Here is an 11330-nt window from a genome sequence, read left to right on the forward strand (position 1 = left end):
GGTAGTGGCCGTGACGTGACATTTCTGATCGCTACGGGGCTAGAACCCTTCAGCTCTGTGTATTTCAAACACCAGTACTTTGAAACTATTTCTCATGTCACAGAAACCACTGTGAGTGAATACTCTGCTTTGGATGTTTACTGATGTTTATGATTCCTACAGACATTCCTGTAATCTTACGTCGCAACGTCTCCTGTATAATATGTATTTGTTATCAGCTGGAGCGTGCAGTGCGTGCTTGTCTAATGCCACTGTTTACACAACCTTATCGTTCAGCAGTGTGGATGCTCACATCGTTATAGTTATAGTTATGGTTATAGTTATTGTTGTTGGTGTGGACGGGCCTTAAGAATAAAAACAAACTAGTTGAAGGTAACATAATGAAAACACTTCTATTATCATCTTTGTGGTTTTAAGAAACGGCTCCTGAATCCTTTTTCGCCCAGGTTGTCTGGGCGAATCGCCTCCCCCCGCGAACTACAACTGGGCTTCTGATAACAGATCTTTTAATATAGCTCTCTTCCTCAATATGGGAGGATTGTGAGGGTGCCAGGCAGGGATATTGAGTGTGAGCTAAGAGTTTCTCCCTTTCGGCTTGGCCCGCCATCCAAACTTATTAGACAGATAAATGAGAGCTGCACTTGCGTCGCAGCGGGCCTGTTTTTGTGCCCGTTTATTCGTCTCCTGAATACTGGCTCAATCAGATAGCGGCCAGCCTTTCGCTGCAGCCACCATCTCTCTGCATCTGTTGACCTGCACTGGCACAGCCGGGACTAATGTGGGCTGCTTTGGTGGCACCGAAACCGCCTTTCACTTTGAAACGGCTTTTGTTCAATTTGTTCTTCTTTTTTTTTTTTCCAGACGAAGCTCCGATATAAAGGTCAGACCGTGTACTGTATATGTGGCTCCGTGGATTTTGTTCCCTGATTTAACAAAGTACAAAAAAAAACAAATTTTATAAACCCCTTTTTTTTGGGGGCCTCAAGTTTTGGACTTTCATCCTAATGTTCCAGCTTGTATGACGTGTGACAAGAGGCTTCATTTGCTTTTTATTTATCCTACATGGATGGATGGATGATGTGCGATGGTATTATATAGAAGGGATTCTTGTCTGAAAGAATAACAACTATCTCTTTCCTCAGCAGTCCCGTCTTCTGAGCTCACATGTGTGTTTAGTTCAGACCCACACGCAGACCCAAAATTAAGTCCTTAAAAAAAGACATCCTCCACCAGTTTCCTGTAACCATGGCGATAGGAAGTGCTCTCCAATCACATCTCTATATTCCATTGTCACATGTGTTAGGGAAGTGCACTGTTTCCTGCTGTTTTCACTGGCTTCCTCCCGGTGGTGTGTGCTCAGGAGTTTGCATTTGGTCCTGGAAAGCCGCGCAGTTCCCAACCAAGTATTCTATTTAGTTTTTATTACGAATGTGCCGACTACAACGCCATCAAATTGGAATAAAGTAAGTTGCAAATTTCTGGCAGCATGTTAAGAGCAATATTAAGTGAGTTTATGAGCAGTGTGTTTTTTTTTTCTTTCTTATATTTGTCCATTTGACACAGTTTTTGTTATCACATGTACATATCTGCTTGGTTCAGTGTTTTTACTTGAAAGAAACACTTGAATTCACTTGTTCAAAGACACTGTCTGAAAACTACAGTTCAATTGAAGATTGAGATTATTATTCTATTTAATGCATGGTTTCTTCATAAAATCATAATCTCTCACAAGGTACCGTGTTGAATTTTCGACCACTAATAGTGCTATGGAGCACATCATACTGATGGTTTCACGCTATTATTTTGACAGTTTCTGGTGGTGACGCACCAGTAAGCCTAATGTGTCAGCAAAGACATGTGTACAATGTAGTATTAAAGCAGCTTTAATGGATATTTATGTGAAAACAATGCACAATGTGAAAGGGGTCACTCGTAGTGATGAACATTTTGGGAATTATTACCCGAATCTGCAGCTCCCCTCGACTTTACAAAGCTTTACAGAGTTCCAGCTCATTGTTTTAAAGCTGTCCGAACAACAACTTTATTGTTTTGGTTCACTCTCACGGGATATAACATTGTTTTCAGCCGCAGCAGGCAGCGGTTTTCAGAGAAAAAGCTCTAAAAACCACTGTACACTACCTGCTCAGCACTAAAACAGCAGACATACACAGTTAAGAGACTAGCTGGTGAACATAGTGGAGCTTTTAGCAGCTAAAGAGACAGATATTTCCCTTGGTAGTTGGTAGAGACCCAACTAAAGCTAAAAGAGAGAGAATATTGGACGTACTTTCATCAGATGGATACAAACATGACTCCAAATGGATTATAATGTTGCTCCTAACTGCTGGATGTGTATATAAGCAACTGTTTGCTGACAAGCGTGCCATGTTAATTTAAAAGGTGATGACATGTCAATGTTGTGTTCACAACTTGTGTCCACTTTCCCCAAAACATCAGTTATTGCAGGTTTAAATATAAAAATCAGACTTTTTAAATGTTTCATTAGGATGGAAATGCACCCAACATATGTTACGCTCGGGACACACTGGCTGCGGAAGCGGCGCCAACCGCAATAAAGCAGATCCATTTTAATTTTGGCGCCCATGTAATCCAATCTGTCTGTTCATACCGGCTGCGATCAGGAGTGAAGCGCCTGCGTCGGCCCACGCCGTTTCAGCAACTCTTGGAATGTGTCAAGCCAGGTAGGTAATCAAACACAGGAACGCCACAGCTGCCTGATACTTTACAAAATAATACAGATTTCAAAATAAAACACCCAGGTCTGTGGTGATTGACTTTTCAGCTGTGTTTAGAGCGAGACAGTCGATCAGGCCCAGAGAGAGACAGACGGACAGACAGACAGACAAACAGACAGAGACTGCAGCGGGCCACACGTGTAAAAATGCATGTATAGTTGCAATGAACACATTACATTATGATTTCATGAGGTTAGAAACTTACCCATGATGAAATAATTCCGTTCTGTAGAGTGAAGAAGAGCAGGATGGCTCTGTGACCTGTGCAGGGAAATGTGCATCTGGTGTGAACAGCCAGGCTCCCAATCTGGCCTCGCAGCGATTTGCAGTCAGTGTGCGGCTAACGTTAGGCCCCAAGGATACACACACATTGCAATACAGTGAAAACACTGAATGTAAGTTTACAGAAAAACTCCACAGGGTGCCTTTAGGTTAGGTAATTTTAAACTCTGGTGGATTTCTGAGGACTATGGTTAACTGCTCCTCAGATCTCTGCAGGGTAAATCCAGACTGCTAGCTGGACTGTCTGTCCATTCTGAATGAAAGAAAATTTTCTGTTGCACGACTAAAACAACCTTTGAACGTACACATGTTCCACCAAAACAAGTTCCTTCCCGAGGCTATTTTGCAGCGGCACCGTGGCTCCGTCCGGCGCTTCGCTGCGCCCAAGACGATTGTGATTGGTTTAAAGAAAAGCCAATAAACCAGAGGATTTTTTTTCTCCCATCCCGGAATGCTGTGTGGACTAGACAGACCGTCTTCGCAGCGCTGTGGGGGAAGGTCTGGCAATATGAGACCCTAGCACCCGTAACCACAGTGATGTCACCGTGAACTGACACACCCTGGAGTACACTTGTAGTACATCACTATATATATATATATATATATATATATATATATATATATATATATATATATATATATGAGTTGTGTTCTTACACTATCCCAAATGTTTCCACCAAATGTCAGACACGTTTCACGTTTCCTTCAGTCGCCCGTCAGTAGCGTCATATAAACTTTCACTGTGTAGTTACTATAATTTCCGTCAGAACACTTGCACCAAGATGATACGTTCAGGAGTAATTGTAAATCATACAATGTCACAGAAAAAAAAATACCGTAATACTGCTTTTTTTTGCCATACAGCATCATTTTGTGATTAATTACATCCCACTTTTTATCACAGTAATCCAACAGAGACCTTATCTATTTTGAAAGTTCAATATCGATACCAGCTTAACGTTATTACAATGTGCTAACGTTGATGCTAATGCTTTGTGGGTAACATTATGAGGTTACAACATTGTTCAACACGCTAATAAAGTTATTTTTATTTATTATTTATTATGATTTCGACCACAGCTAACAGGACTGAGCTAACCCACCAATAACTTCATTAGTAACGTTAACGTTAACTGTATAGATAGACGATTAATCTAATGCTAATTTAGCCAAAGTAGCACACCCTGGTCTGTCTGCCTCACTCCCCCGGCGCAGAGAGACTCAGTCGGGATGACAGCTAACAACAGCCCCGGGACATATGGCTAGCTAGTTACCGTTAGCCCCCAGTCAGCTATCAGCCAGCTACATTCATTACAGCAACCCCCCGGCCAGAACTTATCTCCAGTGCCTGGTGCTTACGACGCTAACGGCAGTTTAATTAAACGTCGGGAAACAGACTATATCAGACCCAGCACCGAGTCACAACAGCGGCCATCCATAGCGGTAGCTACATCTCCGTAGCGCTACAGGTGTATGTGCCAAAAATCTCCTCCCTGCCGAATTTCTCCCCCCTTCGCATTTAGTCTGTCTTTACGGTTAGTTAAATTAACCCGACATAAAGTGGGTTAAGCACCAAAACGAAAAGTTAAGATTACTTAAAAGTGAAGGGGAGATAATTCCGGGCAGCTGGGAGATGTTCTGCTGCTGCACAACAGGAATCAAACGTCCTGGCTCGCTGTCGGCAATCCCCACCCACACCTGTCTCTCAGCCTCGTTTAGTAGTTAGCTAGCATTACAACAAACCTAGTCCGCCCAGGTGTTGAAACCATCCAAAAGGTGACATTGATATGTGAAATATTTTGTGTTTTAGCTGCTGGCTACTGTTAGCTTGCTGGCTCACTAGCTAACTGGTCAGCTACAAATAAAAATCTAATCAAGAAAAACGTAATTATGTTGGGGAAACTGTAGCTATTTTATTACAATAACATGAATAAACGTTACTAAACGTAACGTGAATAAACTTGAATGGGTAAACTCGTCCGTGAACTGATGCATTCTAACCAGCAGCGAAGGTGTTTAACACTAAAAACTCCCATAATTCCACGTAACTTCCCAACGTCATCAAAAGTCCAGTTTTACTGTCCATTGTTTTGGTTAAGAGACCCCTAGCAGCAGAAAGTTACATATTGTACGTTTAAGTGGGTAATTTTTTTGGAGGGTTTGCATCCTAAACAGCAGTTTCTAACACTAAATTGTGTAATAGGTTCCCTTTTGGGTCCAAAATTGTTTAACATGTATATAAACGATATTTGTAAAACATCTCAAATACTTACTTTATTTTGTTTGCAGACGATACAAATATTTTGGCATTTGGAAACGATTTACAACAACTGTGTCAAATTGTAAGCTTGGAACTCAAACGTGTTAATAAGTGGTTCAAACAAAATAAATTATCATTAAATCTGAGTAAAAGCAAATTGATGATATTTGGAAATGGTAATTCCAAAGCTCAGGAAGCAATTGAGATAGAGGGTGTTGTTATAGAGCTGGTGCATGAAATCAAATTTCTAGGAGTTATTATAGATGATAAAATTACTTGGCACTCTCATATTAAATACTTAATCACTAAAATATCAAGAAGCATTGCAGTAATTGCAAAAGTAAAGCATATTTTAAACATCAAAGCTCTGCATACTTTATACTGTTCTCTAATTTTGCCCTATTTACATTATTGTTCTGTGGTATGGGGTAGTACTTATAAAAGCAGATTAAAACCAATAGTAATGGTGCAAAAAAGAGCTATTTGACTAATTCATAAAGTTGGGTTTTTGGACCACACAAACTCATTATTTTTAAAATCCAAGATCATGAAGTTTTATGACATTGTTGAGTTCCAATTGATACAGATGCTATATAAAGCAAGGCACAAATTGTTACCAAGCCAAATACAAGGAAGGTTCCAAGAACGTACTGGTGGTTATGAATTACGTGATGATTTAAACTTTAGGACGCAGAAACATAGTACAACTTTGAAAAGTTTTAGCCTTACAGTTAATGGGGTGCATTGTGGAATAAGTTGGAGATGGAGATGAAACAATGTGTCACAAGTGTCCAATGGGGTTGAAGTCAGGACTGCTGGTTGAAGAATGGGATGCCATCCCACAGCAGAGTGAGACCAGGCTGGTGACCAGCATAAGGAGGAGGTGCCAGGCTGTTGTGGATGTGTATGGTTCTTCCACACGCTATTGAGACTCCTGTTTGTGAAATGAATAAATTGTTCAATTGTCAATTTGACTTGTTTCTTCAATCATCCAATCCACCAAACACCAAACGAGTCAATGGAAGAATAAGCTGTTTGGCATTGGCAGAGAAGATTTTTTATGGGCGCAACCCACATACTCAGCACTGCTGCTCATCCCACATATGCATGTTCCTTACAAATCCTTACACCATTTGAAAAAAAAGCATTGTTACGACAGATAAATAATCTACCAAACTTCCTTACTTTTTGTGCTAAGTTTAGATGCAAAATCCACAGAGAATATAGATGGTTCCCTCAGGTACAATTCTCTCTGACCAGATTAAGTCTCTGACCAGAGTTGTACTGGAAGCAACAGAATAAACAAAAGCTTACAAGACATGCGATTCACAAGTAGATTTGCATAGGCTCAATACTTTCTGCTCCAACTAATCAAAAGGTGCATGGGCCAACCTGGGCAAAAGGTCGCACTCAGTGATTAAAGTGAAATGCTTCCTCTAACACTGAGCTAGAAAATAATGCAGATGGACTTAATTAAATCGGTATACACTGAAGGTTGTTGATTAGGTAAAATAGATTTTAGCACAGTCAAAATACCACACAGAACAGTAGGAGTTTGATCAGTGAACAGGAAAGAGAATATCAGGATAAGATTAAACTCTTAGGTGCTTCATTTTGATTGATTGAGAGCCTTTTATGTTACAGAGCATCGGACATTTAAAGCCATCTGAAGCCACCTCCTTGGAGACTCCTGCATTCTCAGAGTGGATTCAACATGTGGGAATAATTTACATCAAACAACGCTCCACCACTCATTCCCACTGGATCAAACCTGGCAGCGATGCAGGCTGGTCTTCAGGTAACCAGCAGCACCCCTCTCCAGACCCCTCCCAAGCCCAGGACTGCTGTACTCAGGAACCGACACCCAATCCTGCTGGAAACTCTCCAGCCCGTCCTGGTCCAGGTCATCGTCAATCCTAAGCGAGGTATGGAAGGACCCCTCCAGACGCCACAGCCCCCCAGGACCTGCAGCTCACCCGGACCTTCTGGGAAGTCCTGCTGGAGCTTGGATGCCAGGGTGGCCGTGCTTCTGGTGACTCTGGCTGGAGCTGTAATCCTGCTGCTGCTCTACAAACTCCTGCAGCTGAGACACAGGTGTGTACATGTCTTTCCACTTTTCCAACCATCACAACTCTAGTTGTGGTTGAAATAAATACATAGTTTACAGATTTACATGTGAAAACATTTTGGCTCTATACACGCTAAAAGTATAGTTTTTTTTTAAATGGAGTCTGGTGGGTTTAGCGCTAGCAACCTCAGAGCTGTTAAACAGAAAGGTCTTAAAGAGGTTTTAAAATGGCCTATCTCTGTAGGGATCCTTCATACTGTTGTCAGACATTTTTCAGTGGCAAAAAAGCACTTTTAGCGGACCAAATTGACGATGCACATTTGCCCCTATAGGGTTACAATGCAGCTCGGTCTGTGTATGCCGGTTACAGCGTTCACGCTTAATATTGGACCAATTTCAAAGATTGTTGTTCCTATCAATCACTTACACACAAAAAAATAGGAAAATAGGTCGAAAGAAACGGTAGTTGCACTTTAAATTACTTCCAATGAGAATTTTACCTGGTTAAATGAAAAAAATAATTGTGTTGGTTGTTGATGTCGGTTTGTGTTGTGTCCTGCAGGCTGAAGTTGGCGGGGGCGAGGCATGCGCTAGAGTACTACAGCTTCTACCACACCGCCACCTACACACTCAAACACGCTGCGTCGCGTCAGGACCTGCCAGGCAAAAACGGGACGGTCCCTGAAGCTACACCACCTGTACAAGTAGTCGTAACCCCGGTGACCCCAACTGTCGTCACCCCGCTTCCACCCCCACCAGTGCCCTCTCCACCCCCACTGCCACTCCCCCCACCTCCTGTCCTGCCTCCGCCACTGCTCCACGCTCCACCGTCCCTCTCTCCAGCGCCTGCTGTCCTGGCCTTCCCTCTCCCGCTGCCTGTGTTCCACACCACCCCACCCAGCCCTCACCTGTCGTGGGGCGCCTGCTCAGACGCAGACGTGTACTCTCGGATCGGCGCTTTCAGGCCCTCCAGACTCTCCAGTCTCTCCAGCCACTCGAAAGTCATCCTTTTTGAACACTCGTCCCTCTGACCCCCAGAACATGACTGGAGACGTCACCAATGTGAGAAGACTGTAGTGATTACCAAAAACATATTCTTCTGATGGAATGATAATCACCCAGGGATGAGTGTGTTTGCCATGAGTACTGTATACTGTATGTACGCAGTATACATATATTCTTCTTTAAAGGGACTGCACTCGATATTCAGAACAAAAAGTGCTATGGGATTAGCCTGACAAGCCAGACCCACATCAAGATGTTGGGTCTGAGAACTCACCATTGGCAGGGCTTAATCCATAAACGGTTGTCTTTCAAATTCCCACAACCAACCAGAGCAACGCTAGTTGATAGATTCAACTTTTGCCGTATCCGGTTGGCAAAACTCTGAACACATCTTCCTTTTTTACGAATGACTTCAGCGCCGTTCTTTGTTCTTTTCTCAAAGAAAAGCTTAACTTCAAGTCTTCCAGAGTCACGGCCAGAAGCCGATTCAAAAGACCACTGTTCGCCAGCAGCAGCAGCCATCTTCTTTGTTTTCAAGTAGCAGGGAATTCACGCGGAACCGTCGCAACTCTGCCATCATTATGTTATTGTAATTAGATATGATTGTCTTGACTTTTAAGTCCGGTCAACTTAAATTGTCTCATTCTCACAGGTGCATTTGAGTGGCTTGTGTGTCAGCATCTAACGCAGAGGGCCGTGACAAAGCGCGGGTATTAGACGAGTTGGGGAATGGTCTGTGAGAGCTGTGTGGAAGCAATCCCAGGCTAGCCTAGAAATCTAGACACACCCTAGCGGCAGCAAATTTAATTTTCAGCCAGGGTCGTCTGGGTCTCCGTTGGCTTGCGAGCTGGAAAAATCTAACTCTAGTCAGGCCAATCACATTGTGTACAGAGTTGGTGGGCGGGCTTAAGTTAGTGAAAAAGAATGAATTGGTGAATTAAATTGGTAATGGGATTACTAGCGCTGGGTATCATTCAAACATTTTGATACCTGTACCGATACCAATATCGTGACTTTGATACCGATCACTGAACATTTCTTTTTTTGATACCAATTTTATAAAATCTATTTTCACAAAAAGAAATTAAAACATTTCACATTACGGCACATATCTTTTTATTTATTTTTCAGCTCCTACTACGTGAGCCCCGTTTCTGTGCGTAACGTAGAGTTTTTCCTGCGACGTGTAACGTTAGACAGCCAATCACAAACAACATTAGATCTTGGTAGAAGCATGCTGCGTGCTTATTGGCTAACTGACACTGATTAGATTTACTCTTAATGTTTTGAAATTTAGTATTGAATGATGAGGCATTTTTCCATACTATATAGGCAAAAAGTATTGAATTCGGTACCCAGCCCTAGGGATTACATAGGGCTGTATCAGAGAAAATTGATATAAAGTTAGCATGGTGCAAATGGTTTCTTGCATTCCATTACCTAAAAAACACAAGTAAACAGAACGTTCTAACTTTGTAATGCATCTCAGCTAAAAGTATTTACTGTGAGAGAGTCCTGAAGTTTAGTACTTCATTTTGCTTTTCTAAATACTGATAATTTATATTCCTGAGATATAATGTCTTTTTTTTTTACAGCCCATTGTTTCCCGAAATGGGAGGAATTTCCTTTGCCCGTTTTCCATGGCACGGTCCCTCCCTGTTTCACATCATTAGCTGCATTCTCTGTTTCCTTCCTGACTCTCTCTCATGTAGCAATCTTACGTTGCATTTCCTTCACTTACAGTCAGAAATAATGACTCGGAAGATGTCTCTTTTGTCTATTTAAATCATTCAAATTCACAGAACAACAAACATATAATTAATAAAATGTGAAATTTCTGAATAATTTGTTCCTTAATGACCAGACTAAGCATTACATGAGCACAGATTCATTATTCTCCACAGTAGTGCTGTCCACACACAGTTAACATTGGTCTGTTGTTGATATGGTAACCTGAGCATCCACCTTGGCCCTAATAAGCTGTTAAGAAGAGTTTTCTTTTAATATTTAATCGTGTTTTCCCAACAGGCCTCTCATTTATAATTCAACAATAGTTTGTATTGTATTGTTTGTTTGTAATAGTTTAGGATGAGGGAAGCTGTTTTGGTTGATTGCTTGTTTGTTGCTCTCTGCTTGCCGGGGTGAAAACCGGGACTTTGTGTCTCTAAGTCTACTAAAGGCCGCTGTCTCCGTTCCAAAAGCCTGTTAATTCAATCTGTGCATGTACAGCAGCAGTGTCTCTTAATTAGTTATAAGCCGAGCAGGAAAGCCATTTGTAACAATGTACTGTTGCTGCAATTAAATAAAACAAGGGATTGCCATGCAAGGATAAATATAAATTTTTTTTGTGTTCCAGATCTGAATAATATTAATTGAAGGTTTTCATCTCAAAATGTTATTTATCCATTTTAGAATGCACATAGAAAGGCTTCATACAGCGGTAAAACATTAACATAAAGCCACTGTCAGCTCATTACATGCTAATTAATGCTAATTTTTCTCCTTAAATCATGAAGAGAATGATGTCTTGAGAGGTCACCCTGTTGACCTTTGGGAGACGATACCCCCTGCTGACACACTGCATTTTTTATGATAGACTGAGAGAACACTGATGTAGACGGGTTGACCATGATTGCTGAATGTCTGCACCCGTTGATGTGCACACACCTGGTGTTTTAAATTGTTTCACCCCACTCCTGTGCCTGCAACTTCCTGAAGAAGGAAGATGCATTAAAGGCATTTTATATATATTTTTCGTAAAAGACGAGTGCCTTTGCTTCTTTCTTGATGTCAATGGACCTTTTTCACAAGAGACATTTTGACTTGTCATAGTAGGAAAAGCACAGCTGAAATTGATAACCTTAACGATGGCTCAGTTCCATCAAGTGTCCCAGTAAGCTATTTCAGTGAGTCAGCATGCACAACACCAGGACCTCTCCTAAGTGAAATGCAGCCATCA

The 11330-nt window shown here is 41.7% G+C and overlaps 1 protein-coding gene across 1 annotated transcript; it reads left to right on the forward strand.

Moving 5' to 3' along the window:
- Positions 1 to 1377: 1377 nt before the first annotated feature.
- Positions 1378 to 8397, forward strand: LOC114571294 (CASP-like protein 4A1). Its single transcript, XM_028602179.1, has 3 exons — positions 1378 to 1463; positions 6943 to 7392; positions 7929 to 8397. The coding sequence occupies exons 2-3, from the start codon at positions 7079 to 7081 to the stop codon at positions 8395 to 8397; spliced, it is 783 nt and encodes a 260-aa protein (XP_028457980.1). The 5' UTR covers positions 1378 to 1463; positions 6943 to 7078.
- Positions 8398 to 11330: the final 2933 nt, after the last annotated feature.

This window comes from Perca flavescens, chromosome 16, assembly GCF_004354835.1.
Source record: "Perca flavescens isolate YP-PL-M2 chromosome 16, PFLA_1.0, whole genome shotgun sequence".
NCBI lineage: Eukaryota > Metazoa > Chordata > Actinopteri > Perciformes > Percidae > Perca > Perca flavescens.

What these genes read in the sequence shown, in the direction of transcription:
- LOC114571294 (XM_028602179.1), top strand. Translation starts at nt 7,079, where the DNA reads ATGCAGGCTGGTCTTCAGGTAACCAGCAGCACCCCTCTCCAGACCCCT. An exon ending in CTCCTGCAGCTGAGACACAG is followed by an intron (nt 7,393 to 7,928) that starts GTGTGTACATGT and finishes TGTGTCCTGCAG; the next exon opens with GCTGAAGTTGGCGGGGGCGA.